Below are 11,172 nucleotides of genomic sequence, written 5' to 3' on the forward strand. Positions count from 1 at the left end.
TGAGGGAGAAAAGTCCATTTTCTCTTTTTTTTTAGGAGAGAAGTGTCCGTGCTAAATCCTAGTAGAGCTAGAAAAAACAATTATTTATTCTTTAGAATTAAAGAAAATAGCTCTAGCAATTATGTATACTAAAGGAAATACAATTTGATTATAATTTTTGTGTCAAAAAAAAATAACGATGAGAAAATTTTCACTTATAATGATTATAAATTTTGTTAATGATAGGGTTGAAGATCTCGAACTAAAATACTCTTCCTTATGGTACCATTGAAAAATTGATACTCTTTAAGAACATTATTCTTTGAGAGCATTTTAGAAATTTGATTAGTGTGGGAGATGTTAGAAAATATCTAAAATAAAAGATAGTTAAAATAATAATAGAAAGTTGTATGAAAATTATGGCAAAAAAGAGGGAAGCGAGTTACAAATAGTTCATACAGGGTGTGGTGTGTGTGTCACAACATACGTAGGGTCTGATAGTTGACATTTTCCCCAAAGAAATTAGAAAGGAATCCTACATATGAAAGTAACGGTAAGTTTCATACGTGTATTTCCCCTACCTTCCATCTCCTAGGGTTTTCGAGACACAGCGAAGGCGCGCGTTGAAGCACCTTCCATGGATCCGACGCCGCCGCCGCCGTCGTCGTCGTCGTTATCTGTCGTCTCGATTGGCGGGAAGAGCTCATCCCTCTCATCTTCCGCCGTATACTCCATATCCCGAGGAATCTATGGCGTACGGATCGACTCCTCCGCGCTCGATAAGCTCGCCCACTCCAAGAAACCACCGTCTCGTCCATCCCTCCCTTCCTCTTCCCAGGACCCTAAGTTACTTACCCTGGAGGAGTCTCGTGCTGCGCTGGCCGTCCTCCTCAACAAGTTCGTCGTCGCCGACGCAGATGTCCGTCCTGCCCTCCCTACGCTGATCGAGGAGACGTTAGCCCTCCAATCCGGCTTCGAAACCCTAGATTTTGGATCGGAATTGGGTTTTCTTGAGTCTCTCTGTCGGCTGAATCAAAAGAAGGTCGATGACATTGGGGTCTCTCGTGACGATATTAGTGTCTTTGAGGCTTCCGTTGCTGCCCCGAGCGCGATATGCGCGATCTTGGACTGCTGCTCCTCTGCTCTATTGAGGGTGTCGGACGCCGTGGCAGCGCTGTCGTGTGAGGCCGCTAGGGCTGACGCCTCGGCATTTGATCTTCCTGTGGCGGGTGACGGCTTCTCGATCAAGGACGAGACGGATGTCGCCGGTGACATGAAGGTGTTGCTCTTCGGGTCGAAGCTCGTAGGGCAGAACAACTCGGGAGCTTTCTCGGAGATCCCAACTGTGCACGGGAGTTTTAGGGAGGCTGTCAGGCGACTGCATGGGAGAGTTCGGGTCGAGTTGAACTCTTCTGTTAAGATCAAGAAGACGGTGGGGTCCGGGAATCATGGAAAGGAGAAAGCTCTAGTGGCCTTGGTGTTACCGCTTGCTATGTCGATTCAATCCATGATCCAGAGTAGCTTAGGTCGAGCAAAATTGACCATTGAGTCGATCGGAGATGTTGATCTGCGGACAATGGTTGCTGAATCATTTCAAGATGGCTGCCCTGGCTTTGGTTCATTGAAGGATAATTTTGATGCCATAACAAGAAATCTTGCCTCTGGATCAGATTATCTATTAGTTTTGCACGGCGTGTATGATCACTTGGTTAAATATAGGGATATTCTTGCGTGGGAGGCGGCATTGGCGTTGTTTGCAATTGAAACTGATGATTCAATCGACAAAATGCAGGAGAATGCTTCAACAAGGAGTAAACCTAATGGGGAGATGGCGAAGGGTGACAAGAAGAGTGAGAAGAAAAAGAAGAAGACTTTAGGAAAGGGAACTTCTGCTGTAATGCAACTTCTCAGAGACAGAGTCGTTGATGGGAAGGTGACATCAAGTGTCACAATGCTGGTTGACTGGGCACGTGAACTTTCATTGTACTTTGATCCGAAAGACACTTTACTGGATACCCTGATAACAAAGGTGAAAGAGATAGTCGAGAGCAATGAAGTTAGAAGACTTCCTAAAATTCCTAAGGTGAGGAATATGGTTAATAAGAAAACGCATCTCAGAAAATTTTGGCCCTATACTTTCATTTCTTTGTAGTTGATCAATTGTGTCTTTGGTTTATTTCCACTTTAGGGAACTCGTGATTTTGGAAAGGAGCAAATGACCATTAGGGAACGTGCATTTTCCGTTATTACCAGTGTATTCAAGATGCATGGAGCAGTGGCCCTTGATACACCTGTCTTCGAATTAAGGGAAACACTCATGGGGAAATATGGAGAAGATTCAAAGTTGATATACGACCTCGCTGACCAGGTAAGGGCACTAACAAAACTATAACATATTTAATTTAATTTTATCTCTTGATACTGTTCCCTTGTTGGTGGTCTATTTACTTGTTAATCCCCACTAGTAATTTTTAATAGCCTGCAGTTAAATGTTACTAGTACATTATATGTATGATAATGTCTTTTCTTGTAGTTACCTTATTTCTTTATGCATGTTATACTAATATACTAAGTGGAATGATTATGACATGTTGTAACTCATTGTTTCAGTGAAGATATTCACTGTCAGATTTTAAAATACAAAACCATAGGGAAAATTCTAAATATTCAATTATGTTAGTACTTAGTAGCATTCAGATAAGCTGTTAGATTATCTGGCCTAATGGCTATTAAAAGAAATGTTTACACTTTTCAATTGGATAGGGAATTATTATTACCTTCTAAATCATGAGTATGAGCCTAGTTCTCGGATAAGACTTCCTCATATAATCTGAGAAGAGAATCCATTAACTTAAATAACTTATCATTAGACCAAGTCACATAACTCAAGTTTATGGTATCTGATGTATTCAGTAGTCGAGAGATAACTTTGCGGCAAGTATCTAGCATTTATATGATTACATCTCATACTGCAGTAGTCAACTATTGTAGCTCATGGGATAGTTTATTGTGGTTTTTGGCTTTTCCCAATGATAATTTTGGCGTTGTCAGTTAGCTAGATCATATCTGCTATATTTTTCTCATTCAGAATACTGGGTATATTTTTCAACTTTTCTTTTTATTCTTTTCACTTGCTAATGTTTATTATGTTACCTTCTTGAAGGTCTGTAACCTCTGTTTCCAAATAATTTGCAGGGAGGCGAGCTTTGTTCTTTGAGATATGATCTAACTGTTCCATTTGCCCGATATGTAGCCATGAATAATATCAGTGCACTTAAAAGGTACCAAATAGCTAAAGTATATAGAAGGGATAACCCATCAAAAGGAAGATATCGCGAGTTCTACCAATGTGACTTTGATATTGCTGGCCATTATGAAACAATGGAGCCTGACTTTGAGGTCATCAAAGTTATAACTGAAATGCTGGACCAGCTGGACATCGGTACCTATGAGGTACTTTTGAATATTGATAATTAGATCCAACATCATCAATTTCTATAGTTTAATATTGTATATTCTGTTGTCCCAAGACATATCACTTGGAACAACTTTCTGAGAAGATTTAGAGCCAAGATTTCAAAGAAACTTTATTTGCTACATATCCTCATAGTAGGCTTTCTTTTTCGTACTCTGCATTGGTGCCGCTCGCCTTTTAGCTGATACCGTAGGGTGCATCAAAGGTTGCAATCAGAGGTTTTTTTTTTTCTTTCTTGTCATTGCAGATAAAGCTGAACCATCGGAAGCTGCTGGATGGAATGTTGGATATTTGTGGCGTCCCTCCTGAGAAGTTTAGAACAGTTTGCTCGAGTATAGATAAATTAGACAAGCAAACTTTTGAACAGATAAAGAAAGAACTGGTGAGAACATTAATTCACTATTTTTTACAAGATAACTATTTTATGATTTATTGTGGTCATCAAAAGGAGAACTAGTTTGATGAGAATATTTTCTCCAATCCTCTTCGGTGCTCTGGCATTTGTTTATGGAATTCATTTACTCTGTTTTATCTATTAGCTATTAATGTACATTATTTTGTTGCCCTCAGGTGGAAGAGAAAGGGTTACCTATTGCAACCACCGAGAAGATAGGTACTGTTGTGAAGAAAAGAGGGCCACCACTAGAAATTTTGTCAGATTTGAAGAAAGAGGGGAGCGAGTTCTTGGAGAACAGCGAATCTGTTATTGCCTTGAATGAGTTGGAGATACTATTTAAAGCCCTTGAAAAATCAAAGTGTCTAGACAAAGTAGTTTTTGACTTGAGTCTTGCTAGAGGCCTGGACTACTATACTGGAGTAATATATGAAGCAGTCTTCAAGGGTGCTACACAGGTGATACATATATATGTGATTTACGTGTAAAAATATTTGTTGCTTTCAGTTATTTGTGATTGCAACAGCATGTGAGCATTGCAGATTTTCCTAATTAATAACAAAGGGTCATCTCGTTTTTAGACTGTTATTGTATGTATATGGAGCAGTATTGAAGTTTTCATGTTGATAATAAATAGTTATATCCATGTTTGGGCAGTTGGGAGTCTAGATCTTTACGACATAAATTTCCTTGATCTAGAACTTTCTGATAGTTACCTTTGATATTAATGTGCGACACTTTCCTTTTCTAGCTGAATTTTTTTACTTAATGTGGCAAAGAGTGTTATGTTAAATAGAGCTGCATGGAAGAGAAGAGTCCTTATAGCTGACATAAGTAATTGGGAGTTAGGACTATCTGCTTCTTGTTATTATTATTATTTTTTTTCTGCTTTTGCTATTTGGAATTTTGAATCCAAGAGCTTAACAATTCCATGACCCAATTGACAGCACATCTGAGAGAGGACAGCTAGTCACAATTATCCTGAACAATTTCATTATGCTGACTGGCAGTCTGATAATCTTGTTCTATCATGTAAATTGCAACCACAATTGATATTGGAAAAGTATGTGTGCTGAAATAGAGTTTTGTGCTTATTATTCCATTCTCAACCTGTCATGTTTTGCTGATTAAGCACCTTTCACGAATGCCTTGATGCTTTCAATATACTGATATTGTGAATCAAGGACTTCATTTACTGTTGATTGAATCAATAATACTGTTGTCTGTTTTTATCCCCTCCTAATTGCTACCAAGTACCAAAGCTCTAGTTGTTTGCTCTATTACCGACTCAGTTTCATTTTAGGTTGGTTCCATTGCTGCTGGGGGCCGTTACGACAATCTAGTGGGGATGTTCAGTGGGAAGCAGGTCCCGGCAGTTGGTGTCAGCCTTGGAATAGAAAGAGTCTTTGCAATAATGGAGCAGCTGGAAAAGGACAGGAACCAGGTAATGTTTGGTTCTTCCTCATATTGGCACTTCTGTCAAATTTATTAAACAAGTAAAGGTCGTATCTGTTCGACTTTAAATATGCTAAATGATCATACATTCATGTCAGACGGGAATTCTGGGAACAGGATGAGAATTTTTGTTCCTTGTATTTCTTTTTTGTTTATTTCAGATCTTAGATAACTTGAACAAGTTGATACCAGTTGGTTCTTTCTTTCTCCTTATGATTGTGGATTTGTTTCTGACATGCATCTTTCTGCTACTGTTGAGTCTGTTTTTTTTCAGGTGATGCGTGCTACTGAGACACAAGTTTTGGTTGCCATTCTTGGGAAGGACCTTACTTTGGCTGCAGAGCTTGTGAGTGAATTGTGGGATGCCAAAATAAAAGCAGAATTTAAGCTCACCAAAAGGGTGATGAACCACATTACTTATGCGAAGCAATCTGGCATTCCTTGGATGGTGCTTGTTGGTGAGTCTGAACTCAACACTGGTGTTGTCAAATTGAAGAACATTGAAGCAAACCAAGAAGTGGAGGTTCGTAGAGAGAATTATGTTGAGGAACTTCAAAGAAGGCTTAACAATGTCTAGAAAGAGCTTATAATTGCCATACATCAACATTACCAATCAGTGTTAACTAGTGAGATTAAATGCAACCCGAGAAAGAAGGTATAGTTTTCCTTTTGTTATTTTATCCATGAGCAGAGAAGCACATCAATTTGGCTCTTCATATGAGGATTACAGTGGAGCAAAAGATTAGCATTGGCAAACCTGAGCAGCTGATGTCTAGTAACTGCACTTTCTTTCAGAAAACTTCATATTGCATCTGGAGTTGATAAAGGATAAGTTTTTGTTTGTATTTTAGATTTTATTGAGGGTCTATTTCTAAGGCTCCCCATCTCGTCATCGTTTCCAATGTTTGGTGTGCCTCCTTTCGTTGGCCTAGCACTCCGATTAAATTTGTGAAGGTCTTGAGTTGGAAGTTATAATTGGAGGATACTTCGTGTAATTTTCTTTTATCTGTTCATTGTTTTGATGCGAAGAGTGTATATGATGATGCTTAGGCAAATTGCAAAAAATGGAGTAGTTTTCCCAGAAAATACAGTAAAATCATATTACTCTCGTACTTCATGATTCTTGCAGGGGGGAGAGGAGAGGTGATTACTTTGTAAATATGAGCTGCTCGCCAGTTTTTATAGAACAGATGACTTAAAAATAAATAATTATAGTGAGATTTCTTGACCTACAGATGTTTGCAAGAAAAAAAATATATAGCAAATGGATATTGGAGGTTTCTTATAGTTGAGAGTCAATGATCATCATGAAACAAAAAAATAATTGAGGAGTTAAGAGGCAATAATCTATATGTAACTAAAAAGTAAATTAGGAGTTAATGGTTAAAAATTCAGTACTCAAAACGTAATTATCCACACAAAAAGAGAGAGAGAGAGAGAGAATCGATGAATCAGATCCATCTCATCCATTAGATTTAAAACCCTAGTCCTTCTCCATTCTCTAATCTGTGATCGCTCCGCCCACCATTGCTTCTCGCCCTTGCGATCTCCACTCCACGCCGTCGTCCATCCGGCATCTGTCTCGTCGTCACCGTGCCACCTCGTAGAGTCGTCGTCGCCATCACTCCGCTCGCAGCCTCTCTCTAAGAAGCTACCAATTTGTACGTAAGAGTATAGCAATGGCTAAGGGATTAATATGGGCAACTGCCGAGGACTTGGCGAAGAATCGAGCGACAGTTTTGTCATTATACCGTCAAATACTACGAAGCCTCAATTCCCCTGACCTACCTCTAACCCATGCTGCTCGTCTTGCCAAGAAGGCGGAGGTCCGTACCATCTTCCTGTTTGGGTCCGAGGAGCGATCCCTCCACAACATTGCTGATCTGATCGATGCTGCTCACCACTCTCTCTCCATCCTAAAAAAGGGGCGCCTTCCATAGATTTCACCTCAGCAAATCTATCTGTGAGTCTCTCTGAAGCAAACTTTGTTTTTTTTTATTGCCTATAAAGATTGAAATTTGGAATATTTTGTTCTGGATTCTGTGAGAAGTAGCTGGACTCATCTTTTGATTGATTAAAACTTGCTTCTCTTGGGTTCCTCTTAAAGGTTTAATTCCAATCAGTCTTGTCTTTGTAAGTTGGTGATTTGCTAAATCTCTGTTTGTGCTGCAATAAATTAAGAAAAAGAAAGAAAAAAACTTACTCCTTCATTCAGCTTTAGGTAAGGGTTCCCTGGTATTATCCAACAATTCCTAAATCTGATGCACAGAATTGCTCACTTTCCTCTATGTACAAGCACTTGAAGGTAAAAAAAAAAAAGAACCTTAAGAATCCAATAAGCTAAAAATAATATCACCATACAAATAGAGATTAGAAGTCAATTGAGTAATAGCTATTGCCAAGCCAATAGAAAGTTACAAATAGGGATACTATTAATCCCTTCTATAGTTGTTAAACTAGGAGTATAACTACAAATAAGAATCTAAGTTGCAGTTATAGACGGATAAGGTAAGAGATGAATATATAATTCTTAAGACTCTAAAGGAGCCTTAGAAGACAGGGCAGTTATCCACTTGGACCCCTCTTGCTGTTGGACAAGTTGCAAGGTCGCAATGCTCACCGGCTGTCCCCCACCAGTCAATGCTCTTGTTCTCCATGCTCAATGCGAAGTAGAGCAGCACACCCATCATGGCGACCCCGGCATCCATTGCCGCTGAGAGGATGTAGTTATACCTCTGCCACCATTTCTTCCGGTACCGGAACACGAAGAAGTTGAACACTGTCCCAACAGCAACCCATGAAGTGTAGTTCACTGCTGTCGCTGGTGGCATCATAGCTGTGGCCCCAAGAAGGACTGGGAGGTTAACCAAGGGAATCCAGGCTTGCTTAGGAAATGCCTTGTGGAATAGCCACACGATGAATGGGCCTATGGCACCTCCAAGAAAGAACCAATTGAGAGCTCCGTAGTTGCCAAGTGGCCCAAAAATGCGTCTGGGCCCGACCAGGCCCCAGATGACAGATGCGTCGAAGAAGACCCGATCGCTTGGGCAGGTCCATGGGCTGTTTGGTGGGAGAAGGTCCCTTTGGCAAATGTTGTTGATGGATCCCAGAAGCCACCATGCAACACCAATGTTGATTGTACCAGCAATGATGGTGCCTATGAACTAATTAAAGAGAGTTGCTATATGAGAAGTGAGAAGATAAAGCATTTGCATGATTCCTATTCTCATCATCAAGCAACAGAATATGTCTATATAACTTTCCTAAAAATGCACAAAATATGAGTACACAAGTTATATGTACGGTTCTTGCAGTTGTTGCAATTACCAATTTATAGTAATATTATGCACAATGCAGGAGTTTGAAGGACATACCTGAACCAAAAACATTGATTTAGGTGGAATCTTCATATAATGCCCGAGCTTGAAATCAGCAAGAAAGGAGACAGCCTGCGCCATGCTCATATAACCGTAGACTTTGAAGCAGACATTAGCTATTGGCTTCCCGGGCATGATTAGACCCATGCAGTATTCTGTAATAATGTTCAGGCCTGGAGTCTTTGTATTCAGCATTGTAACATCAAAAAAGAATAAAAATTTTAGCATTAAGAATCAGATCATGTTTTAAAGAATCTAAAGTATGTTTGGAGATTCTTTACCTGGTTAGTGGTTGCAGTTATGATGCTTATGGGAAGAGTGAACACAAAGGCCATTGCACAAGCAAAGAGGAGACCCCACCATGGAAGCTGAACTTGGTCCTTCATTACAGTGCAGAGGATTAAAGAGACAATAACTGTTACTACCAGCAATGAATAAAACCACCAGCTTGGTATGTCTTCATATTTCCTCATTAACCTTGTGTGTATGTCAACTTTACCTTTGTATGAAGCACGGAATCGGTTGTAGATTTCACTGAAAAGGTTATTGCATTCAACAGCAAAAACCACAAATAAGTTATATCTCTATAATAGGATGACATTTTGCAATTATAATCTTCAGCAAATATATCCATCATCCTTGTTCTTTAATTTTCTTTCATGTCAGACAGAATTGCGAGGAGGGAAGGAAAAAAAAAAACCACTACTAAATATACCATTGTATACTGTCAGTATGTATTGTTTGCTGAAAGTGTAGCAGTTTCATAAAATCGAGTTGTGCCAACATCTTGCAGCTTGATTATTTTGTGTAGGAATCATTAAATTGTTATGTAGTATATAATGACCAGGTATAGCAACTATAAATGAGTTTGTCGTCGTATTGATAAAGCCTATTTAATGGGTTGTACTCCATGTAAGATATCATAGCGACACTATTATCCTTATTTGAGTTAATTGATGGAAATTTCTAATGATCTGAAATGTAGGTACATAAATCAGGGCAGAAGTGGACAGAAAGTACCTTCCATAGAAGAAACCAACATGTGTCAAGGTTGCTGCAATAGTTGCAAAGCCAAGGCCATAAGTCAACGCAAAGAACAAGCTCAAATTAATCTTCCCCTGCTTCGCGTATGCCTCCATATCAATCTCAAACTTGTTATTGACAATAGCATTGATGTCATAAGGCCGTCCTGCAGAAGTGAACAAGTCGGAGGAAAATATTGGGAAGGTCTTTGCATTGTACAGGTTGAAGCCCCAGTAGGTCACCGGAATAACAATGTAGACGATCAAGCAGTAGCCGGCGAAGGTGTTGACGATGGCAAAGAAAGGCGAAACGAGTGGGCTGTAGAGGTACGAGGCAACAGCAGTCCAGTCGAGGGTGAAGGCGCCGATCCCAAGGCCGTTCATGCCCGAGCCAAGCTGTTGAGCTGTGACTGACTTGGAGAAGATCCAGCAGACCCATGAGATGGTTGTGAGGGTTGGGAAAAGGTATCCTGGAATCGCATACCATGAGAAGCTGCAGACGAGAGCGATGAGGAAGAACTTGGCTCGCGACATCCGGCGATCATCTTTCTCATGCAATGCTCTGCAATTCCAAAACTTAGATTCATTATCGAATAACTTTAAAAAAATTCAATTGGATAAACAAAGTTGTAAAATTGTGATCTCACCGGAAGAGCGAGACCTGTACGAGATTACTCGGCCACCACATGTGCGCCGGCTCAACCACGTACTTCCTCATCAATCCCGCCCATCCGTACCCTAACACCTGAAACACCGTCGTTACTGAAGAGATTGTTTTCTTGACTCACTTCTAGATAAAATATTACATAAATTCTAATCTAAGAAATAAGAAAACCTACCTGAGTAGTGATGATCAAAAGCCAACCGGCGACGAACGAGATCTTCCGCTTATAGAACGCCCTAATAATATCGATGATCCCGACGGCGTACGCCGGCCCATTGCCGAACGCGTAGCCGGCGTTGGCGAAGATGGAGATGAGCACGTGCTCCTTCATATTGAACGGCCCGGGATTGAGCGAGAAGTCTCGATCCCCGAAACCCGGGATCTTGAACTTGGCGGTGGGAAGCACACGTGCGAGGAACCGTCCGACGGGGAGGGAGGCGACCTGGACGGTGATCTGCGTGATGACGAGGGGCTCGGTGCGGTAGGCGAAGAACTGGTTGAGGAAGGACATGAGGGCGCACGATAGCGTCCCGATGAACCACATCCTAAACGTCCACACCGGCAGCGTAGGGTCGTCGGTGTTCGTTACCGTGAGCCGCACTTGCTCGATCGGCGAGATCTCGTCGTCCGCGTCCGCGTCCGCGTCCGCGTCCGCCATAGGGTAATGCTCACCTCCCATTCCGTTTTCCATCTTGGATTTTTCTCTTCTCCTCCTCCTCCTCCTCCTTCGGAGAAGTAGGATGGCGGCTGCTATAATAGCGGGAGAGGTGGGGTTGGGGGGAATCTCGTGTGATACTATAAGAACA

General features: G+C 40.9%; 3 protein-coding genes across 4 annotated transcripts; 2 read left to right on the forward strand and 1 right to left on the reverse strand.

The window, feature by feature from the left end:
- Positions 1 to 541: 541 nt before the first annotated feature.
- On the forward strand, positions 542 to 6,415 carry LOC140762481 (histidine--tRNA ligase, cytoplasmic). Its single transcript, XM_073100303.1, has 7 exons — positions 542 to 2,062; positions 2,168 to 2,347; positions 3,175 to 3,432; positions 3,702 to 3,836; positions 4,025 to 4,306; positions 5,152 to 5,292; positions 5,578 to 6,415. The coding sequence occupies exons 1-7, from the start codon at positions 617 to 619 to the stop codon at positions 5,878 to 5,880; spliced, it is 2,745 nt and encodes a 914-aa protein (XP_072956404.1). The 5' UTR covers positions 542 to 616; the 3' UTR covers positions 5,881 to 6,415.
- A 353-nt stretch (positions 6,416 to 6,768) lies between these two features.
- Positions 6,769 to 9,119, forward strand: LOC140761926 (uncharacterized). 2 transcript variants are annotated; one of them, XM_073099462.1, is made up of 2 exons: positions 6,769 to 7,266; positions 8,979 to 9,119. In XM_073099462.1, exon 1 carries the CDS (start codon positions 6,983 to 6,985, stop codon positions 7,241 to 7,243), a length of 261 nt encoding a protein of 86 aa, XP_072955563.1. In that variant the 5' UTR covers positions 6,769 to 6,982; the 3' UTR covers positions 7,244 to 7,266; positions 8,979 to 9,119. The 2 variants fall into 2 exon arrangements, with proteins under 2 accessions (XP_072955563.1, XP_072955562.1); XM_073099461.1 differs by lacking the exon at positions 8,979 to 9,119 and adding an exon at positions 8,661 to 8,917 and having other exon boundaries at positions 6,776 to 7,266.
- LOC140761924 (oligopeptide transporter 4-like) lies at positions 7,273 to 11,099 on the reverse strand. The gene is made up of 6 exons (XM_073099458.1): positions 10,542 to 11,099; positions 10,350 to 10,447; positions 9,701 to 10,264; positions 8,962 to 9,214; positions 8,678 to 8,860; positions 7,273 to 8,467 (listed from the first exon to the last, which is right to left on the reverse strand). Exons 1-6 carry the CDS (start codon positions 11,055 to 11,057, stop codon positions 7,853 to 7,855), a joined length of 2,229 nt encoding a protein of 742 aa, XP_072955559.1. The 5' UTR covers positions 11,058 to 11,099; the 3' UTR covers positions 7,273 to 7,852.
- Positions 11,100 to 11,172: the final 73 nt, after the last annotated feature.

The sequence above is a fragment of the Typha angustifolia genome, chromosome 7 (assembly GCF_048772165.1).
Source record: "Typha angustifolia cultivar Huaian chromosome 7, ASM4877216v1, whole genome shotgun sequence".
In the NCBI taxonomy this organism is placed as follows: Eukaryota; Viridiplantae; Streptophyta; class Magnoliopsida; order Poales; family Typhaceae; genus Typha; species Typha angustifolia.

Coding starts and splice junctions, on each gene's coding strand:
- LOC140762481 (XM_073100303.1), top strand. CDS start 617: ATGGATCCGACGCCGCCGCCGCCGTCGTCGTCGTCGTTATCTGTCGTC. Junction 2,063..2,167: donor GACTTCCTAAAATTCCTAAG/GTGAGGAATATG, acceptor TTTCCACTTTAG/GGAACTCGTGATTTTGGAAA. Junction 3,837..4,024: donor AACAGATAAAGAAAGAACTG/GTGAGAACATTA, acceptor TGTTGCCCTCAG/GTGGAAGAGAAAGGGTTACC.
- LOC140761926 (XM_073099462.1), top strand. CDS start 6,983: ATGGCTAAGGGATTAATATGGGCAACTGCCGAGGACTTGGCGAAGAAT.
- LOC140761924 (XM_073099458.1), bottom strand. CDS start 11,057: ATGGAAAACGGAATGGGAGGTGAGCATTACCCTATGGCGGACGCGGAC. Junction 10,448..10,541: donor TTTTGATCATCACTACTCAG/GTAGGTTTTCTT, acceptor ACGGTGTTTCAG/GTGTTAGGGTACGGATGGGC. Junction 9,215..9,700: donor GTTGGTTTCTTCTATGGAAG/GTACTTTCTGTC, acceptor TAACCTTTTCAG/TGAAATCTACAACCGATTCC.